The sequence below is a fragment of the Mesocricetus auratus genome, unplaced genomic scaffold (assembly GCF_017639785.1).
Source record: "Mesocricetus auratus isolate SY011 unplaced genomic scaffold, BCM_Maur_2.0 Super-Scaffold_15014, whole genome shotgun sequence".
NCBI classification, from domain to species: domain Eukaryota; kingdom Metazoa; phylum Chordata; class Mammalia; order Rodentia; family Cricetidae; genus Mesocricetus; species Mesocricetus auratus.
In genome coordinates this window covers 84163799-84186720 of record NW_024429186.1, presented here as the reverse complement: position 1 = coordinate 84186720, position 22922 = coordinate 84163799, and the positions used below count along the sequence as shown (strand labels likewise).

At 46.5% G+C, this 22922-nt stretch overlaps 1 protein-coding gene across 12 annotated transcripts in view; it reads left to right on the top strand.

Annotated features, from left to right (window-relative positions):
• The window catches only part of Atxn7l1 (ataxin 7 like 1), a 225631-nt gene that overhangs the window by 98008 nt on the left and 104701 nt on the right, over positions 1-22922 (top strand). Inside the window, exon 4 of one of the 12 annotated variants that reach the window (XM_021230739.2) lies at positions 5308-6449. The exons of the other annotated variants lie outside the window; for them this stretch is intronic. Coding sequence (XP_021086398.1) covers positions 5308-5393 — 86 coding nt within the window. The 3' untranslated portion in view covers positions 5394-6449. Of the gene's footprint in view, positions 1-5307; positions 6450-22922 lie in introns of those variants that run through there. 12 annotated transcript variants of the gene reach the window in all.

Below are 22922 nucleotides of genomic sequence, written 5' to 3'. Positions count from 1 at the left end.
TTGATCTTGACAGTGCTCCCATTCCCAGGCCTCAGGTGAGTCTGTTAACCGGGAAGTTAGAGGAAACAGACAGACAGACCTCCCGCCTCTGTTTGCCCATTTGTGGAATGGGCACTGTGATTCTGCTCCAAGGCTATTATTAGAAATGATAAATCTGAAGTTGCCTTGGCATGTAGCTTGTGCTAAAAATATGCCTCGCTGCCACGTGGCTAATAGGCATCTTCAGATGAAATATATAATGAGGTTAGATGGGAAACATCAGTCGCTGGCTGCAGGAGCATGGCTAGAGACAGGCAGCGGGAAGGGAGGGCCCAGTGCCGGGCTGGGGAAGACGAGCGGAGACCATCTATGAGGCTGTCTCCCGCTGCATGGCGGAATGCACAAACACAAAATGACATTCCACAGTCTGCTGTGAATATGGGAACGGGGGCCTGGGGTGTCTGCCTCCACACTGTAGTCTCTGTGTGGAGGAGAGGTGGGGGAGATCCAAGTCAGCTGGTGGTCTTCAGGGCTCCAGCTGCTCTGTGTGAAGGGGTAGGGTTAGAGAGACGGGCACAGAATTAGGAGAGAGCTAGAATCTCCAGATACAATGCCTAGGCTTGATTTGGTCTCTGATTCTTATGCATGACTTCTGTCAATCCGCCAACCTCTCTATGCCTCAGTTATCTCATCTGCAAAATGGAACTACTATAGTACCCGACTCATAGAAGTGTTCAGGAAGACAGAGTAAGCACATAGGGCTGTAGCATAGAGGAGCGCCTGGTTTTGTGCGCATGAACATGGTGAGGTCTTTGTCAGGCCTGGTGGTTCCCACACAGGTAGTATGACCAATGGAAATTCATCTCGAGAGGCTTAATATGCAAGGTGTTCCACCCAGCCCCCGCAGACTTCAGATTTTTATGGCTATATAAGTAAAAGCGCCATGTTATTTCCGTGCTGGGGAAGGAACAAGGGATGTCCCTAGAATGATAAGCAGGCTCTGATGACCCACCAGCTGCTGAGAGAGGAGAGCTGTAAGAGCTGTTTTGCTCAGATGGACCATACTGACAGCCCAACGCATCTCCTTCTTCCCCTCAGGGCTATCAGAAGATTAGGGGTGCCTGTGTCCCCAAAAGCAGGTTCCAGGGGCCAGTATCCTGAACACTTATTGCTACTTTGACTGACACTACATTTCTCTGAGCCCTGGAATCTTGCAATTAAGTCCTCCTGTAGCTCCTTCTCCAGCAGAGAAAACTCTCTGTCATCTAGAACTCTCGCTTCATTCCCTGGTCCTCTGTAGGGAGGGTCTGCCTCTGCTGCACACGTGGCTAGGAAGTTGACATTTCAGGCTCACAGAACAAGTATCTTGCAGTCCAATGGTGAAAGGAAACAATAGTCATTTGCTGCGTGGTGTTTGTCCAAATGTGGTCATAAAATACGAAGAAATTTTGGCTCCTAGCACAAAATCCAGTCTCCCTTGGCATGTACCCAACCTGAACAGCTCCTTTAAAACCAGAAGCAATTTGTCATCTTTTGATTCTCTTCCAGCACTGTCCCTGTCACAGGGAGATAAATGAGATAGCATATGGGTGCCCAAATGCAGGAGCATCTATTCCCGGTGGCCTCCTGTATAGAGAGCACCCGTGGGGTGGGCTCTCATTTCACGACTGTAGCCATAAGCAGATTTCATCATTGCTTGTTCTATTTATAGACAGGCAGGAAATGCTTTCTCAGAATCTCCAGCCTCCAGTGCACCACTGGAGGTGTGTTTCTTGTTTCAGAACTCTGGAGTGAGTCATCTGCTCATGAGCTCAACATCTCGTGCCTGTAGTTCCCCAGAATGCTACTAATCAAATCAATGTCTCAGCAAAAGCCCACAAGCATTCCTGAAGTAAAAACAGAGAGGGTTGGATGTTCTGTTTTTTAAAAAAACTTTAAAATTGTGGCAAGCTGGTGGGTTAGGCAGATATGCCTGCATTTCCGTTCAGTTGCAACCTCTAGGGCAGCTTGAAAGACACCCACAGTGTTACATACCTTGGCTATGCAAAAGCAATGGGTTATTCTCAGGGAAATGCCAAGGCATTCTAAGCTAGTTGCTCATCTCCAGGTGACCAGTGTGTGGCACCCCTGTGTGGTACAGGCAGGTCTTGTGCCTCTGTTCCTCATCTGTTGATTCTGTGTTTGTTCTATGTGCTTGTAGAATGGAGGAATGGGTAAAGGAGAACCCTGCCACAAGAAGCCACCAGTCACAGTAGCTATCAGATTTTAGTTATACTCCTCCTTCCCAGGACAGATAGTAGGGGAACAACAGCTGGTTTATTAAAAGAAGAACATTTGCCACAGTGGGTTCTTAAAGCAGCCATGTATTTCATGTGTGCTGGAATCATCATGCATGCTAGAACGTCATCTTTTGTGTTGTTTTGAGTTTAGCAAGCTAAGCCAGCTATGCAGACACATTCACTGACTTTCGAAAGGCTTCTTTTGTTGATAGGATGATCCTAGTTTTGGTGTGCCTCCTGTCCACTGAAAGGATTACGTGTGACTCCCAGGCCTTGAATTTGCATCCTTGGATTCCCCCAACCTTGACAGGCTTTGTCCAGTGAAGGCCTCAAGGAAGGCCTTTCTTACTCTCTGTCACTGCCCTGGAGCAGTGACATAATGGCACTCTGTCACTGTCCTTTGAAAGAACGAGTGGTGAGTGAATAATTTAATGTCCGATCCTCTCCTTGGGCCGCTCACCCTTAGATGTACGTTGGAATACCCAGTCAACCTAGTGAAAGTGAATCCCTGGACCCCACCGTGACTTGCTTTCCATGGGCCTGGGTCATCAATGTGTGCATGCATCTAGCAAGGTCCCCGCTGCCACTGCCACTTCCGGCCTGAAGACTGTGCTTTGAGGACACTGCTGCAGGGGCGTTTCACTACTTAGGTGCCTTCTTCCCTTTCCCAGGTCCTCCAAGTGCTGGCATCTGAATTTGCCTCTCAGAACAGGTAGATTTTATAAAAAAAAAATTCTGGGGATTTCGCCCAATGGAAAGTCACCTTGGTTTTTTGGTGTTGGTATTGGTTTTTTGTTTGTTTGTTTGTTTGTTTGTTTTGCTTTTTTCTTTTTAATCTGAAAGGTAGGCTGGGGATGTGACTCAGTTAATAGAGTGCTTGTTCAGTATGCAAAAGGCGTGGGGTTTGTGGTGGCACATGCCTATTGTCTTAGTACTTAGGAGGGGGAGGCAGGAGAAGCACAAGTTCGAGGTCATCTTCAGCTATATTTTGTTTGAGGCTGGCCTAGGATATGAAACACACACACACACACCACATGGGGTAGGGAGTGACAAGCACAAGCTATATTTTCCCCGCTGTATACTATAAGAGGTGGAGACCCATGTCACTTCCCTGGTGGCAGTCTGTGCTGGAGTCCAATGCTGCACCTTGCAACATGAAAGCCCAATTACATCTCCATCCGGTTTTGGAATCTGCACCCATGTCAGATACATTCAACTGCAAAGTCAAAACAAAAGTGACCTTTCTTGGACACTGTGAATGAGCAGAAAGGATATAGAGAGGAGCCTGTAATAATGAAAGGGACCATGTTGTTTGCAAAGCTTTTCATTTGGCTGTGGGCCTGACTGATGTCATTTGGCCCCAGGATTCAGAAACAAGAGGGAGTTTCATGTCTCAAAGAAGGCTGCCCTCTACAGAAAGTCATTATCCTCCTGCCAAATGTCACTCAGGGTGGCAAGCAAGGAGGTGGGATTCCAAGCGCAGGCCTCAGGGAGCTCTTGCTCTATCTTCTTTTCTAGGGAGACTGTGGGGTTGTAGGAACAGGTCAGTCAAGAGTACTACAAAGATCAGGCTCCCTGAACATAAAGCAGATGATGTGGAACCGAAGTAGGCAATCATTGGGGACCTTCCTCTGAGGCAGACAGTGTGTGTGAGTAACCTATTGCTGTATAACACACGTCCTCAGCATTCAGCAGTGCAGATTGATGCAAACATATGGTCTTGAACACTGCTGTGGGTCAGAGAGTTAGGTGGCTCTGGCTCTAGGTCTCTCATGCAATCACAGTCAAGCTGTCAGCTGAAGCCATAAAGCTTGGGGACCTGTTCCCTTGATGGCTCACTTCCCTGGCTATGGGCTGGAAGCCTCAATTCGTTGCTCTCAGTACCTCAAGTCCCTCTACATAACTCAGTGGTTGACCCTCCCTAGAGCAGAGAGAAAAGGCCTCGGTATTGGCACACTGCCACTTTGCTTTCTGTGTTCGTTAGAAATGATTCTGCAACTACAGCATGGTGGGGGAAGTGAGGCTCTGTGTCACATGGGAAAGAGCATCTCCCTAGCAATGAGCCTCTTGCATCCGTATCTTGCCAGGCTCAGAATCACAGAACAATAGGTAGGGCTTTTGACATAAAAGTGAAGCGGCTTTAACCTGATGAGAAGAAGGGCAGGCCCTTTCTCCTTCTAGCCATGTCTAGAAGGCGATTTACTGAGAAGGAACTGAAGAGCTTGTGAGTGCCTGAGTTGTCCCTGAGAGGAGGGGAGGTCGATGAGAGAGCCAGCTCTGCTGGGAAAGGAGGAACAAAGTGTCCTGGAATGAGAGGGCACTCTGGCTTGGGGAGGAGGATATCGGGAAGACACCAAAACGGGCCTGTTTAGGAGGTTGACTCAGCTGCAGCTGACCTGTAGTCAACCCTTTGTAATCAAGGTCCCTGGGTCCTTCTGAGAGCTTTTCCCATGATGGGAAGGTGGGTCCACCATGGACACCCTGGTTCCTACACTCATAGCAGTGCTCTGAGGACACAGAGCCATGGCCAGACTTTTCTGTGCCTTTCTTATCTCCCCACCAACCCTAGGGAATAAGCTAATCAAACTCACTGACGGCTTTACACTGGGCAGGAGATAGCTAATGACTTGGGTGACAAGTATTAGAATACAATGTGATGTGGATAAATTGGGTCCATGTATTAAGAACTATAAAATGAGATTTCATCACAGCATGAATAATGGGGCCTGTGGAAAGGATTAATCAAATACCCCATTAAAAGGTATAGGAATTCCAGTCAGACCGCCCTATTTAATTACACTCCTGCCCCCTCTCCACCCCACTCCTTTCCCCCTGAAATGACTTTCTGCTAGGAAAAAATATGGAAATGAGCTTAGAGGAAATAATGGGGAAACCAGGACATGCATTTTGCTAGAACCTGATCGTGAAGACAGATGTAAGCGGCTAGTGTTTAACGTGGTGGGGACGGCAATCATTGACAAATGTAATTTCCAGAGGCGCCCTGTTGATACCGTTCAGCAAATGCCAACAAAGCATTTACTTTCCAAAGGGAGAAAGCAAGACAGCAAGAGAAATGCAAGCATCTCCTGGAGTGGAGCAGAGAGCCGCCAAGCCCTAGAGCAGCGTCAGGTGTGAGCATGCGCAGTGCAGAGGATACGCACAGCCTCCAAAAGACCGTGCAGGACTGGCTTTGTCTGCGGAAGGCTTCCTGGAAGAGGAGACTCCAACAGAGAGCCCTGAATTGTGGCCAAGCTTCCATGTCCTCCGAATTCGTGAGCACACTCTGGTGACAGGGTCTAGAGAGGAAGTGGGCTTGAGCAGAGCAGGGGGCACCTGTGGGGCTCTTCTCTCCATTTCCACCACCACCACCCAGCTGCCATCACCCGGACAACTGCCAGCGCCTTCCGGCTGTCTTCCCTGCTCCCACTCTTGTTCCTCTACAACCCATTCTGCACACCAAAGTCAAAGTCCAAATCAAGGTTGATCATGTCATTCTCCTGACGTGTAGTTTTCCATTGCTCTTAAATTGAAACTAGAAGCCATTGTCATGATGTCAAGGTCTGTGTGATCTGAACCACAGCCTGTGCCCAGCTCCCGTCCACGTGCCGGCACACCTGGCACGTGGGGTGTTCCTCCATAGGGTCTTTGCACACACCTCTCCCCGCCTAACGATGGCTCTCTTTCATCTTCTCCCCAAACTCATCCTTCAGAATACATCTTAATGATTACTTCCTCTTGGAAACATCCCTAATTTTCACATTCAGACTAGTTTTCCCTCATGTGTTGAAAACAAATATTTATTGTATAAACATATGTTTTAATGTCTGTTTCCCTAACTACAACACAAGTTCTATGAGGGCAGAAACACAGTGTTTATACCCCTTAGAGCCTATATGGGTTGATTGGCTCGTGGCATTTAGTTAGTAGCAGCAAGACTAATAGAGAAATTACACAGACCAGTTTCTCCAAGAGTACTGTTAAGAATTTTTAACAGAGTGAAGACCTGAATTTCTGTCCAGACCCTGACACCTTCTGGCTTTGTTGTTTTAGTGATAGAATCTGTGCCCGTGTCTGTAAACCTGTGATACTAACAGCCACCTCATATGGTTGTTGTGATAATTTCATGAAATAATGTATACAAAAGCATTGTTGACTGTAAAACCAGACATAAATATATGTTGTCACTCTCTAGATGTCTGTACATTGAGTCCTTCTCAGATATCTATTGGATGGATGGTGGATGGATGGATGGATGGTGGGTAAATGGATAGGTACATGGATGGAATCAATCAGTAGGTGGTTGGGTAGATGGCTGGGTAGAGGGATGACTGAATGGATAATTGGGTGAGTGGGAGGGTGGATGGATAGGTGGGTGGATGGATGGACAGATTAATAGTTAAGGAGCTAGTGCCAGTGAGCAGAAGGAAGCCAAATAGCCAGAGACTTGAAGGAGAGGGGAGAAACTAGTGAGCCCTAACCCCAGACCCCATGTTGACCAGACAGGCAGAGAAGATGATGCTGAAAGACCGCTTAGCCCAGGCAGAAGGAAGTCACCTTAGGGCCACTCCTCAGCCCCTTCATGCCTGTGTTATCAATGACATGCCTTCATTGTGGTTTAATCACTTTACTGATTTTTGTCTTTGAGGGAGAAATCAAATTGATTTGCACATACAGAAAAATTGCTGCAATTCCTCCAGCTGCTGTCAGCAAGTGCTGACAAGTGAAGAGGTGTGTGTCTGAGGCTAAGAGAATGCACTGAACATTCGTTCTAATAAGGCCTAGGAGCCTTCCTTATTTAATGAATTGCCATGAGTAATTGGTTTCAGTTTCAAAAGTAGATTCATGTTTAACTCCCTGTGTTACGGGAGGATTCAGGCCTATAGGGACAGACATGGCTTTGTGGTATGAGACCCTGTCACGCACATATATGAGGTTTTTATTTTCTCTTTGGTCACATCCTGCTCCCTACCGCTGCCACTCTCCTAGGTAAGTCATGGGTATATGATGACTGAAGTTCCAGCCCTTTTGATTGGCCACTCTGCCTATGCAGAAGTCCGAGCTCCTGGTCAACCCAGTGTTGTGGAGGCCTTGAGAATAAGTGGCTGGGCATGGGCCCACATCTGACATCTCCTAGATGACTCTGATTAAGAAGCACATGACAAATACATGAAATCTCTGGACTATATACTTCTTCACTTCAGGACTCCAAAGATGGTTGGTTGTATTAGGTACTGGGGCAGGGGGTAGGGTTGGGTAAGAACAGACTGGAGGGAAAAGTTTGGCAAATATTTTATTTCCACATAATAATTGATAGTATAGGATGGGGATTGATGGGTATCTTCATCTTTTGTCTATAGTGATAACAAATGCCTGGGTCTGGGTACCCTGTGTAGCTCATAGTTTGGGAGGCTGAACACTTAAGACCAAGAAACCTCAACTGCTTGGTCTCTTGTTAAGGATTTCTGATTGAGAAGCCAGGAAGGAAACAGAAACATGCAAAGGGACCAAGTATGTGGGGCGCTCTTGCTTCATAACCCACTCTCCCTTCCTGAATGCAATATTAATCTTCCTAGGGCAGTGACCCATGGCCTAATTGCCTTTCACTGTAACCAAGCCTGAAGAGAAAAGAGAGGGTGTCTTCAGTGAGGCTTTTACATGGTTTGGAGTACCCCTTGGTCTCCAGCAAGGGTTATTCAAGAGCATGTTGCTGATTTAAGGGTAGACTTATACTTGTCTCCATCGCCACATCTCCCAGATCAAAGACTCTCCTTGGCAGACCCTGTTCAAACGATCAGTCTTAGAGTGGTTGCCTTTGAACTGATGCCCTTAGACTAACGGGGAAGTGGATTGAGGCCCTGGCCCATCCGTCAACAGCACAGTCCTAGTATGGTGGAACAGCAGAATTGGGATGTAACCCCTGTCTACCGAAAGAACAGCTGCAGCCTTCTAGAAGGAAGTGACCCCTCAGATCTTCCAGAACCAGGCTTGGACCTGGCTTCCCGGCTCACCTCACCTTGGCCAACTCTGGCTCTACTTGAGCTTAAACCTTTTTGTGGGTGGGAAATTAGTATCTCATGCTTTTGCAGAGAGGTCACATGAGGATTAAATGCCTTACTGCATGCAGCACACTTAGCCCAGCTGGCCAGGCTTGAGAAGTGAGCTGATGGAAGCCGTAATAGGTTTACTGGGCTGATAAGCCATGGATTCCCTGCAGACTTCACGGCTGGGCTCAGAGACAGGATTGGAGAAGAGCAGGGAAAGGAAAGGGCTCAGAGAATTCAGGAGTTCCTGATGAGCTGGAGGCTGCTCCTATAAGGGGGAGAAAAGGACTTAGACCTGAAACATCTGAGAAACAATGTCTCCCAGCCCAGCTAGAGGAGGAGGTGCCACATCTTCCGCGATGGCACACTAGGACAATGATAGTCACCTTTTCAGTGGACAGGAATTGAGATTAATCTGGCTTTGAGAATTTTAAATGTACACATTGTCACCATTGGCTGTACCCTAGAGCAATGCAAAATCAGAGTTGGGAATCTCTTACCATCTACACTCTTAGAACAGAAACACAGTCTTGCAAGCAGATTTGAAAAACTCCCGAGTCCAGCAAAGGAATGTCTGCCTGTCAAATTTGCATTTAGTGCCTTCTCCCTGCCTGCACCTCCTGCCCCCACCTTCTCCACTGTCAGCTGGCAGGAAGCCTCACAAGCCTGGTTTATCTTACAATCACTTTCCTTGGGAGAACCAAGGAAAGAAATGATAACAGAGCAATAGCCCATGACCAGTTAGGCCTAAGTACTGGTATTCCTCCCTGGTTGTTTTAGGCTCTTCCTTGCCCATAGCACTAACCCTATAATAAACATTTGAAGGTAATTTCAGTAGCCTGTTGAATTTGTAAAGCAACTTAATAGTTGCATCTTTTTGATCAGTTTCTTGTTCTGGAAATCTTTGTCCCCTCTGCAAATCAGAACCCACCACATACATACTTCATTTTAAACAGTAAAAGCCCCTCCCTCCTAGGAGAACACACTCATTTACTTTGTCACTGTGAGGATGCTGTGACTTAGTAGTAGATAATTTAGGACCCTGGGCTTATTAGGAGTCTCTGGAGGTCACCATTAAGTAGATGGGCTCTTTATTAAGTCAATATTGGATAAGACCTTTCAAATGTGCTGATAATTATGTTTGTGGGACTGCCTGCTTAGATTAAAGAAAGGGAAAAGATCTTAAAGTTTACTTCTCTTGTTCAGATTTAATCTCCCACTCACCTATAATTTATATTGCGTACGGTTGGTGAGTCTGGTTAGTGGTTTACATTCTATAGGTTTCCACAGCATCAGCCTCTCCGTATTATGTAATCATGTCTGATGGAACCTAATGTGTACGATCCAGGACCCTGGAGCATTGTGTGAGTCAACACTCATTATAGTGCGCTTCCCACTGGAGCAGACTTTCCTGAGGACCTTACAGCCTTCCCCTGGCCACTTGTAATTGCAGAAAGTGTCACACACATGCGCGCGTGCACACACATACACACACACACACTCATTTTAATTGCAGAAAGTATAACATATATTCTAATTGCAGAAAATATCACATACAAACACACACACATCAGCAGTGCCATAGAAAATTCTCCTGACCTTGCTTCCCTTCCTACCTTGTTATAGCTATTTCGTGGGATCCCTTGACCCACAAAACCATGAGAAAACAATGACCATGGGTTATATCACCCTCAAGAACATGACTGGGAAACAGGATGGTTTTCAGGTGATATCAGCATTAAAATGGCCATATTGGAAACTGCAGGTTAGATAGCGCAGCCTTTAATAGATGGGTGTTGTGAGGAAAGAATTATCTGCTGAGGACAGGCACAGAAAGCACTGTTGTGGGGGCTCATGTCTACTATCCCAGCTCTTGAGAGACTGAAGAAGGAGGACTGGTGAGAATTCCGGGCCAGTGTGAGCTGCAGTGGGACACTGTCTCAAACCAAACACACCAAGTTAAGGTGTATAAAAAAGAGAAGAGCAGCCCAGTGTCTAAGGCTCTGCCCCTGGGTGGCCATGCCTGAGGAGGTAACATTAATTTTAAGACCAAGTGGCTCCTTCAGAGGGAGGGGCTGGCTGCTAGTGTCTGGATGCACTCTGGCCTAGAGGATTGGCCTGGCTCTGTCCTTTCATGGAGGTGTCTGCCCGATGTAGTTCCTTTGCTCTGTGTGATTCTTAGTGTCTGTGCTTTGTTTCCCCAAGTGTTTCTTTTATGGAGTCCATCTGGGGAATCTCATGGCCTCTCTTTCAAGAATTTTGGCTTTGGGAGTGGCATCACAAAATAAAATACGTGTGTCTTCTCTCACTGAGAGAAAATGTAAACTCATCTGGAAGTTCCCCCATGGGCTTTGCCGGCTGGTGAAGTCAGGCCTGAGGAGAAAGAAACCTGTGCGTGGGGCTTCTCCGAGCTGAGGCTGCCATAAGTGCCCATATTCCCCTGGGCTTGCTATGTGTTTTGTTTTTAGCCTGTGCTGCCACCTCCCTAAATCAAAGCTAGACTCTCACAGGACTTCCTCCTGCTTGCTGCCTCACCCCTCCTTAGCATGAGGTTTGCTGGCGTGCTCATTCTTGCTGAAAGACACACTTCCTTTGCCTCTCTTGTCCCCGAAAATGCCAGGCTGCAAGGAGCGGGTGTCGTAAGGCTGTGGTTTCAGGGTCTCCTCTAGAATTACTGTCACTTTAGCTTCTGCACAGACACTCGAAGGCCTTCATCACCATTAGATGAAGATTCATCGAGGTGTGGACATTTCAATAGGGAGTTGGGTCATCATGAATGAGACCTGGAAACCTGAGGTGGGACTCAGGAAGGGCCTCAGAGGAGACGGGCAGAAGTTTCACCCTTTCTTTTACTTCCTGTGGTGGTTCATCTGAACTTGTTAATATTTCCCACAAAAATGCAACATGGGACACTTCTGCTGAGCTGCCTGGAGGTTCCTCCTTCTTCAGCGAGCATGCCTGAGCCCACACCTATTTAGGAATAAATGGGCTACACTATGGATATAGGCTCGGTCTGGTTTTGTGGTCATTCAGTTCTCATAGCAGGTAATCAGTAAACACATGTTGTGTGGACAAATGGAACCCTTAAACAAGGGACCAGCGTGGTGAGCACGGTGCAGACGGACCAAGGTGGGTAGGGAAGACCCATCTTCTGCCACTCAGCATTGTCCCAGGGACATTTGATCACCTCATCTCCACCGCTGAATGCTGACCCTTCCCTGTCCCTGACAAGAAAGCGGTCACCGTGCAGCACTTGGAGAGTAAGCAGTCTCGCTCATAGCATCCATCCTGCACAGCACTCTGGGGCCTGGAAGTGCTCTCCACTCTCCATCTCAGCTGTGCTAGAGGAGGCATTTGAGGCCGTGAATGGGCAAAGGGGCTTTTGAGGGGAAGAGCTTTAAACCTGGGGCTTGGAGCACATCCAGCACATTCTCTGCTAGACCCTGCGAAAGATGCAGATAGAGTGGAGATTCAGTGGCCACGCCCACGAGGCTTCGCGTCTATTTCAGGTAGGATCTACCTACAAATCCATGAAAGACTTCCTGTTGTGGCTCTCACAAGTATTCTTCTGCAGAAAGACCATTCAGAATGAGGTGACTCGACTGTTTGGTATCTGCTGTAACAGAAAGGAGAGGGGGACATCAGCTGCAGAGAACCCAAGCGCAGCCTTGTGACCCCAGCAGTTAGGAGGGAATGGCCAAAGGATTCGGGGTTTGAGGCCAGCCTGGGATACATGGCATTGTATTTCAAAAAGTCAAAAGAAGAGAAATGGAAAAAGGGAGGGGGTAGTTCGAGTTCATCCCAAAGGCCTTGTTTTAGTGGGTTTTAGATTTATTTTTATGTGTGAATGCTTTGCCTGCATGTATATGTGTACTATATACCTGGTACCTACAAAAGTCAAAAGAAGGCATCAGATCCCCTAAAACTGGAGTTATGGATGGTTGTGGGCCACACCTGTGGGTACTGGGACCCAATCCTGAGTCCTTTGCAAGAGCAGCAAATACTCTTAACGGCTTAGCCATCTCTCCAGGCCTCCTCCCCTGTAGCCTTGTTTTTATCATGTCCATCTCATTTTCAAGAGACCTCATGGGAATGTCCTCACAGGACTGGGGAGGTGCCTCGGTGAGTAAAGGCACTTGCCTGCAAAGCATGAAGACCGGGCTCTGGACCGGCACCACGTAAATGCTAGCTGGCGCGGCTTCCCGTGTCTCCTCCGCTGTTCCCGTGTTCTCTCAGCTGATGCTGCTGTTAACACCACAGAGCCGGCTTGAGCCGGGACTGATTGAGGCATAAGAAGGCTACATGTCCTGCCCAAGGTCTCACGACAGTCTCCTGTCAGCCCTGGAACTTGAGCCGGAGCCCTGCCCAGCCCTCTGCTTGCCTGTGTCCTGTGCTTTGACGGCTCCACAATGGCTTCTCCTCCAGCTGTCTTGGAAGACTCAGCAGTTGCAGCTCAGCCACCTGCAAGCTGCGGCATAAGCTCTCACCAGCTCTGTTGCTGCTTTGCAGCGGCTCAGTGTGCGATGACCACTTTGCTGTGTATAATCACTTAATTAGTTTGTGCCTACAAGAAAGAGCTGCTTCATTTAGGAGCTTAACGGTGGAAATGCCTGAGTCAGTGGCCACAGTCTTGATGGCATCAGGATGATTGTAGAAATTTCCCACTCCTTGTTCCTAATCCACTTAGCACAGGGGCACCCGCGGGTCAGTCGTTCAGGGCACAGGTGCTGTGCTAAGGACTACAGAGGAGCTGTGGCTTCATTAGCTGGGAGACACAGGCAGATGGAGGAAAGCAAGACCATGGGAAACACAATGCCAGGGCCTTAGGATAAACAACCTGGAAGGTTGGGATGTGTACCAGGTCCGGGCGCCCTCTGCAGCACTGGAAACGAGAGAAGGAGCGTCAGTCAAGCAGGACAAGTTACACTCCAAAGAACAACAGAACTGATCTAGGGACCAGCTGAAGGCAGTAGTGAGGCTGTCATCCGCTGATGACAGGGCTTCTTAGTCACACACAGCGCCACATGGAGGAGACTGGGAAACCACAGTTCACCACGTTCTAATGTGGAAGCCAGCTAAAAACCCAGTCCTTAGGCCAGAATCCCCTGCGTGCGGGTGGCTAACCAGATAAGCCGCACAAGAGCCCCTCAAGAGAACCAGAGATGGAGAGGAGGCGGCCACTCTGCCACATGTGTCTTGTCACTTGGCTTCTACTATGACTGCAACTGCTCTTCTCCTGGAATCTTCTTCAGTTTCAACCTCTAGGCAGGAAAAGAACTGCTACTGCCACAGGGTTTCCCTATCAAAGTCAAGGTCAAAGGCCACGAGGACTGATAAGAACTCCAGCCCGTTGTGGGGATCCAGCCAAGGTCTGTGGGTCTCGCATTGCTCTTAGTCTCCCCCACCTCCCAGGTTTGCTGCCCCATAGGTTTCACACACAGGCACAGGACACAAGGGCGTGAGCTGTCCGAGCCTTTCTGGGGTGCTGGGCATGTTGCACTTTCCCAGCTGTAGGACGTGGTCACTGTCTGGGAAAACTCGTGTGGTTCGCGTAGTCAGTCTTTCCCTCTGCATGTGTTGTAACCGCGTAAGACATCTGCGCTCCTGCTCCTGCCTCCTCACCACTGCCCCACATCCCAGTGACTGCAGGGAGCTGAGGTAACGAACGGAGAGGAAGAGCGCTGTCGAGTGACAGCTTTGTTTCCAGCAGCAGCGGGCAAGCCCTACAGATTTCAGAGTGAGGGACAGCTATCATTTTACAAAGAGTGATCATATATAGAAAACTTTATTATTCGTCATGTTTAACCGCTCACAAAATATATTGTTTGTAATGCTGGCAGGTTAATGGCAGAAGAGGCCTTGGGACTGGGCAGAGGGACTTTCTTAGACATCACAGCAGACCTCCTAAGGCACCGGTGGTCTGTACACACTGTCCCAAGTGCCTTTGGGGGAAGGACAGAAGCCCCTACCTGTGTAGAACAGCTGGTAGATTCTTGCAGAGCCTCGTGGTGTAGGTGCACGAAAACTATATTCATAGTGTGGAAAGAAACCCTATGATGTGGCCCATTTTAAAGGATGATGTGTCTGGAACTCAGCTAAAGTGGCTCTCAACGGTGGGCTTGGACCTGAGGAGGAGGAGGCGGGTATGCTGGCCCTACCCCAGGCCTGCCACCTCAGAAGCCCAGAAGTAACTGACATTGCCAGCCCCAGCGATGCTTGTCTTGTCCTTGCCACCTGAGAGTGGGGTTCCGCAGCTTTCCTTAGTGGCCCTGGCCTGAATGTAACAACTGCGAACTTCCTATCCTCTGCTCTCACACAAGTAACAACCCCAAAACTACACCTCCTAAGCTTTCATTATAAAGGCAAAAGAAGTGTACAAGCATTGGTTAAGAATGGCTGGAGAGATGGTTTGGTGGTTAAGAGCACTTACTACTCTTGTAGCGGGACCCAAGTTCAGTCCTAGCACCCGCATCCAGTGGCTCACACCCCCTGTAACTTCAGTTCCAATGGATCCAGCAACTTCTGCTAGCCTCCACAGGTACCCACACATGTGGCGAATATTCACAGACAAACGTGTGGATAAAAAGAAGTAAGTCTTTGTGTAAGAAAGAAAAAACCAAGTCACAGATACCATCAAGCTTTCTTTTGAATGTTCTTCATTCTTAAGCTTGGTGGTGATGGCGCTGCAGTCCCTGAACTCGGAGACAGAGTCAGGCAGATCTCTGAGTTCAAAGCCAGCCTGGTCTACAGAACAAGTTCCAGGACATCCAGGATCACACACACACACACACACACACACAGAGAGAGAGAGACAGAGAGAGAGACAGAGAGAGAGAGAGAGAGAGAGAGAGAGAGAGAGAGAGAGAGACAGACAGACAGAGAGACAGACAGAGAGACAGAGAGGGTGGGGGAGAGGGTGGGGGAGAGGGAGGGAGGGCGCTCTTTCTTCTTACCAGGCATCGTGGTACTCACCTGCGATCCCAGACCTTGGAAAGCTGAGGTAGGAGCATTGCCAGGGGTCAAAGTCTCCCTGGGCTATGTAGTGTGTACAAAAACAAGCTTACAGCAGAAGTTCCTCGTTCCCCTTTCCCTTGTTTCTGTTCTTAAAAAAAGAAAAGTACATTTATTTACTCGTTTATTTTCTGTACACACACGGTCTCCTGCCACACGGGATTCCCTGAGTCAAACTCAGGTCAGCAGACTCGGTTATACCCACTGAGCCATCTCATCTCTCAGGGTCTTTTACCTTTCTTTTCTTCCAGTGCTGTAATAGTAATGCCACAAGCTCTATTTTCTTAACTAATTTACTTTATTGATTGTTACATAAAACCAGAGAATTATACATATTAATACCAGAGTGTGTAATGTTTCGATTAAAGTGTAATCATTGATTATTCATTGAAGTGGATGAACTCTGAACCCAAGATAAGGAAAAGCAGGGGCAGGCAAGAATTTAGCATTTGGTTTTGACATGTTATATTAGCAGCGCTGGTTCATAGCCCGGATTGGCAGTGGGATACAAGATATGGACTTCAGCAGAGGTCAGGTTTACATACACAGATCTGAGAGTAGTTAGCATACGAGCGCTACATACGAGCTGGGGGAGGGAGCAGCTTCCTTACAGTGTCTACATTGTGGCCTCTGGAGGGCACAGATGCTGACTCCAGACACCACACGTCTGTCACTCCTTTGCATAGTCGTATAGTGTGAGGTAGAGGAAATAGTGCCTGTGATCCAGAGCCAGCTCCAACACTGGCTAGGTTTGCATCGTCAAGAAGGGTTCATCTGGCATAAAGAATGGTAGGAGAGGTTCTAGGACCCTGATCCATCATTCACATGAGAAAATAAGACGCCAAACACCGGTCAACTATGGGAACAAAGGCATTTAAAGTTGTCAGAAAAGTTACAACAGTAACCCAGCACCACCTCCCCATTTAAGTATGTACACACATGTGTAGATAGATTTAAACATCGTTTATTTTCTCTGAACTGTTTGAGGCTTTCAGGTATTATATCTATTTACCCCTTAAATGTTTGAATATGAATGCCCTAAAATTAAAAGTATTATTTCAGATAACATAGTAGAGTTAGCAAAAGCAGGAAACATCATTTTGTCAATTATACATTATAGCAAAGTTAAAAACATCATTTAAATCTGGTGTAAGGCTGCATTTGGTTGTTGTGTCGCTTTTGTCTACTTTGCCACTGTGGCGTTGACACTTTGGAAGGTTATAAGCCAGCGTGCTTTACAGAGGCCTCCACTTTCTCCATAGTGATGTCTCAGGTTCAGGTTATAAGCCAGCGTGCTTTACAGAGGCCTCCACTTTCTCCATAGTGATGTCTCTACGCGCACACTTGGCAAGAGAATGGTCCTGCTCCTGAGTAGATTTGTTCTTCCAGTCATACCGAGTGTGTCTAATAGACTATTGCTTCTGCACAGAGCATAGGAGAGCCAGGCTCTTCCCATGTTATCCCTCAGTGACCTGAGAGATGTGCCTGGCTCTCGTTACAGAAAGGGGGAGACTGAGGTCCTGGAGCACAGCCCTCTTGTGCGGAGACACCACTGAAGCCTGCAGCTCCTGCTCTCTGCCCCTGCTATGCTGATTGAAACCCATTAACAGGCTCCCTCCTCCACCAGCCCTCACTCTGCTCCAAACTCTGCTTGAATAAAGACACAGCTCCATTTCCCACTCCTGCCAGTGACTGATACTTGATTAATGTTACAGAATGTCATCTTGGAGAACACCATTTTCACCAGTTCTGTGTCCCTGAGGCTTCTGCCCCATTTCCTCCATTCCAAGTCAGCAAACAGATTTGGAGGGAGCTGTAATCACCAGGGTATTCTCAGTGGGTCCTGAAAGGAAACTGAGCCCCCCTTGGCACTGTAAGCATTGATGACTGGTGGGTCACAGGTCTCCAGCCCCAACATGGGCACCACCTGGCACATTCTGGCCATTGCCTTCTGAAGTGGAAAAAAATCCTGAATGATAACAGCTGCCTTTGCCATGTTGTCCTGAGGGGCATGGAGAACTCTAGAGAGCTAATTTCTTTGACAGACAGGTGGTGATCATAACAGCCCGGCCTGCCTCCTTTACCCACCAGGAACTAGCACTGAGATTTGTTGTCACAACTGCTGAGCAAGACAGCAGCCTCCTGGAGCGCCATTGAGCTGCAGCTCAAGGAGCGCAGGGTTCAGGCTGGCTTTGTACAGCTGTGCTGAGCTACAGCCATGGCAATGCTGAGTGCCTCGTGCTGTGTCTAACACAATGGGCTATGCTGAGTACCTTGTGCTGTGTCTAACACAATGGCCTTCCTCCCCACCGTTTTCACTGTGTCCTTTCACCTGCTCTCGGTCATCTATCTCTGTCTTAGTGTTCTATTGCTGTGAGGAAACACCTGTCCACAGCCATTTTTATAAAGGAAAACATTTAGTTGGGGCTGGCTTACAGTTTTAAGAGGTTCAGTCCATTACTGTCATAGTGGAAAGCATGGAGGCATGCCGGCAGACATGGTTCTGGAGGGGTAGCTGAGAGTTCCACATCTGTACCTGACGGCAGCAGGAAGAGAGTATGACATACTGGGCATGGCTTGAGCATCTGAGACCTCAAAGCCCGGTCCCCCCCACACACAGACACACACTTCCTCCAACAAAGCCACACCCCCTAATGCACTTTTTGGTGATCAGGCATTCAAATTTATGAGCCTATGGGGGCCATTCCTAGTCAAACCACCACACCCTCTCACTCTTCCATCCTTTTCTTCAACTGTGTTGGGAAAATCCTGAAGTTTTCACTTTATACCAAGATGTAAGTTACATGCAGAATATGAGAGGCTGAGTGCCTCAGCTCTTACCCTGACTAGGAGAGCCAATGCCCTTTCCAATGCTGGTGTGAAAAGCAATGAGCTTCTCCCCTTGACCTCCGGAGGTTTGGCTGCCCCTGATGAAGCATGCTCTTTCTAGTTGGGTCTGGAAGACAAAGACAAGAACTTGGGGTAGAGGTAAGTAAGGAACTGGTCACTGGACACCAAAGATGCCCATTAGGGGAGGTTGCAGGGTCAGTGACCTATATGTAGGAGGAACCAGGTTGTATGATTGTGTGTATGTAGGGAATGAAGATTGGATATTTAAAATTGAAACAGCTTCTTCTGAAGAAGGACCATAGGAAAAAACACTAATGGGTCTAAGGGCTCAGGACAGTGATTGTGATATGAATGGGCCGAGAAGAATACAAGTGTTTGGGAACAGCTTTCCCCACCCCTCACATACACCATTGCGAGCTCTCTCAGTAAGTGGTAGGCGTTTTTGTAGCTTTAATGGACTCCAGAGGCAGATCTCCTGGGTCTACATCCCACTCCAAATGTCAAGTTGCACAACTCTGAGAAAGTGACTTCACCCTTTCGTGGCCTCATTTCTCCATCTAATGCAACAGACTTGCAATGGCTAGATGACAAGGTTACTTTGAAAACTGAATGGCTCTGACTAGGAAAGTGTCTGCTGGACACTGAGCACAAGGTAAGAGATGTTACCTACCAAACAGATGATCAGCTTAGTGCAAAACTCAACTTCTGGGTATCCTATAGAGAACTCGTTTGAAAAGCAATGGATCTCTATCCCAGCCTTGGGAACTCTTGTGCATTTTATCCACAAATTGTATATTTTCTGATTCTCAGCTTTGTTATCCAATCTGTTGTCTAAATTTGATATTGGTCTGCGCCCAAAATTACATAGCTCACTAGTGGCAGAGCTGCGATTCTCATCCCTCATCATCCTCCATCTTCCCCTTCCATCATTCTCTTTGAGAAGACCCAGGTGGTGGTTCTGGACCAGATTGCAAGGAAAGCTTACTCACAAGGTTTTGTTTTGCTTTACTGTGAATGTGGGTGTAGTCAGGAAAGTACTTGAGGAACCACATAGAAAAGACAGCTATAGTGGCACATGCCCAAACTGGTGACCTGCAAGCTAGTGAGAGATCCTGTCTCAGAAGAGGTGGATAGCCTTCTTGAGTATGACACCCAAGGTTGTCCTTGGACCTATGTGCACTCAAAAGTTAATTCAGTTAAACTAAATTAAATGTCAATTCACAATCCATGGCCCAAACCAGTTAAGTTTGAGCATCTGGAGGCGAGCTGGGAGTTCGGGCCTTGAGAGTGCTTCTGAGACTTCAGGCTGCACTCAGGTGTCCTGAGGGTCTTGGGAATGTATTTTCACTCTCTGGATCTCATTAGGGCCTGGGATTCTGGGTTTCTATCATACTCTGTGTTGGTAGTGATACTGGCCTAGGGACTATAGTTGGGGTGTTGGACCTTAAGATGAGGCTCAGGGTCCTACAGGTCTGCCAGCTTGACCTCTTTTGCTAACATCTCCTCTGCTGGGATTCCGGATTTGCACTGGATGACTCTTAGCCGAAGTCAGCTTCCTTGCCCACATTTTAAGTATCTCAACAGCAGAGGTCATGGTTGCAAAATCTTCCCTCTCTGGTAAGCCAAGACCACATGGAAATACATAGATTTGTAGAAATGGGTTAATAATTAAGATGGAACTAGCAAATAAGAAGCCCTAGCCATTGGTCAACATTTAATAACTAATATAGCATTTGTGTGCTTATTTGGGGCCAAACAGCTGTGGTAATCTCTAGTTACAAAATGGTGCCAGCAATGTGGCACGTGAATTTCCACATAAAACCTGACAAAAGTTTAAAAAGGGATTTTAAAAACAAAAGACAAAGTCAAGCATGGCTTCTTGGTAGCAGCATTTTCTCAGGTGGGCTCTGTTTGCTAGAGACAAGCAGAGGCTCTTGGCTCCTTTAAGGGAGGCTTCAGGACTCAGCATAAGCAGCAAAAACAACATGGCTGTTAGCCATTCTGTTTAGCAGATAAAAGACTCGTGGGCCAGAAAAAGATAGAGATTTACAGTAAAGACAGATTCATGTAAAGAAAGGGTTTACAGTGTGTTTAAAATATACGTAGGTTAGGAGAGAAAAGAGAAAGGATAAAGTGGTTAAAAAGGAAACAGAGTAGTTGGACGGTGGTGGCGCACACCTTTAATCCCAGCCTTCAGGAGGCAGAGGCAGGCAGATCTCTGTGAGTTCAAGGTCAGCCTGATCTACAAAGTAAATTCCAGGACAGGCAAAAGCACACAGAGAAACCCTGTCTCAAAAAATGGAAAAGTAAAATTAAAAGAAATAGAGTAATTTTAAAAAGCCATATAAAGATGGAAAATACAGAGTCTGGATACTGTAAGTTATTGTGTTATCTTTAAATTGTTTGATTGGTGAGGAAAGCAACAGTTGCTAAAATACATTTGATTATAAATGCTGCTGGATTGATCCAACATATATATTTTGAAAATGCTTTGACTTCAAAATTTAAGTCTAAGGACAGGTTACTTTGGAAAAGAGGCTTTGTTTTTGTTCCCTCAGAAAATGAAAAGCTGTGGGTTCCTTCCAGACTAATATGGTTTGATCAAGCAAGACCCCCTGAAGCAGTGACACAGGTGATCCAACATCCAAAACAGCTGGGACGATGCAACCTCAAACTACTACAGCCAGGATGTGGCCAGGTTTCTGGGTTTTCTCATGATCCCCATGGTATTGACAGTGTCCCCAAACAACAGGAAGCAGTTTGGAGAGGACGATGCCCAAATTCCCAAATATGTTTATAAATGTTTGTTTTCATTTAGAGTTGGTTATAAATAGTTAATGATCACAGCCGATATCTTTTTAAAGGAAAAAAATGGAAATATGATATAGAAATGAATACTTTGTATTGGTATGGATTTGGTTTATTGATACAAATTTAAGATCAATTCTATATGTATACTGCTCCTGTTTAGATATTATGTTTATACATCTCATTTAAAAATGTAATGTATAATTAAATGCAGATTGTAGTCACCTATAATAGTCAAAACTTATATTAGTTAGATTTTCTAGATATAGAGATATATTTCAGATGGATAGATAGTCTTCAAACCTTTCAAAGACCTACACAACATGGCATTTAAAATGGTTTAGGGTTTTTCATGACAGTAAGGCACAACTGTTCCTGGCCATACCAATTATATCAGAGAAGAAGATGGACATCAAAGAAGAAACTCGTCATGGAGTTTGCTTTCAACATGGCAGAAATAGCCATTTGGACCAGAAACTGCTCCTTCCTGGACTGTGTGACTGTCTGCTGTTCAAACTGGACATGCAGGACCCACAGGAAAGTGACTACGGAACTCAATGGGACAGTCCTGCAGGGTTCCTGCTTCATGGAACAGTCTGCCAGACATTCTGCAGGACACAGAAAAATGACGGACAAACTGCCAATACAGGTGGACAGCTTAAAATTTCCTGCTTCACTGAGAAGTCTGCCAGACATACTGTGGCCTATGGGCTGAAGACGGATGCTTCAACATTACAGAGGAACTTTGGGTGACTGGCTGGGCAGCCAGCTGTCTCTGTCAGTTCTAGAGTTTATATATTATCCTTCTGTGGTCTTTGATGGAGTTGAAGACAGATAGTTATGGTTATGGTTTTCCTTAGTTATAATAGATAAGTTACATATAAGACTTTAGACTCAAAAATATAAGATAGATGATAGAATATTTTCTTTAAATTTTCCTAAATGTCAATGAACTACATATTGTTAATATAATTCTTACTTGATAACTGTTTTGTTATATATAGTTTTATTATGTTAAAGCCCTTCTTTTTGTTTAGACAGAAAAAGAAGAGATGATGGGGATGTCCATATATATATATATATATATATATATATATATATATCTTATTGGTTGATGGATAAAACACTGTCTGGCCAATGAGGCAGGAAGATAGGCGGGACTAGGACAAGGAGAATTCTGGGAAAGATAGGCAGGCAGAGGGAGGCCCCCAAAAACAGATGCATTTAGACCACAAAGGAGTAATATTCTTCCATAAGCCAAAACCACAGGGAAATACATGTATTTATAAAAATGGGTTAATAATTAATACAGAGCTAGACAATAAGAAGCCCTTGTCATTGGTCAACAGTTTAATAATTAAACTGTTGCTTATTTGGGGCCAAATGGCAGTGGGAATCTCTAGTTATACTTCCCCTTGTCCTTCCTGACTCTACCTAGCATGATTATCTCAAGATTTCTAACAAACGTTATAAACTCTGTGAACAGCCCTACGGTTTTGCCCATTCAGAAAGTAGTTTCAATGTGTCTTAGTGAAGACAGTGGTACACTAGGCCCATGGCCATTCTGGGAGAAGCTTGTTGTCAGGTAGGGGTGTTATAGAAAAGTGCAAAACTCATTAGATAACATACTGGTCATAGGACTTGGCAAGGGCTGGAGCTAAATTGCCTGAGTTCAAATCCCAGCCTTGCTGCTAAATATCGGCAAATTATTGGACTTCAGTTTTCCCAGTGCCAAACAAAAACAAAACAAAACCAGCAAGATGAGAATAATATCTAATTCACAGTGTTGTTCTGAAAACTGAGCCAGTCAGCAAATACAAAGAACCAGCACACATGGCTGAGTGATTGGAGAGAGGACAAAAGTGCCCGCTCCCTTCGAGTGCTCTCTGTACTTAGATGCCTCAAAGGGGAGACATGGCACTCTTGGCTGTGGAGACAGCAGTGGCAAATGGCT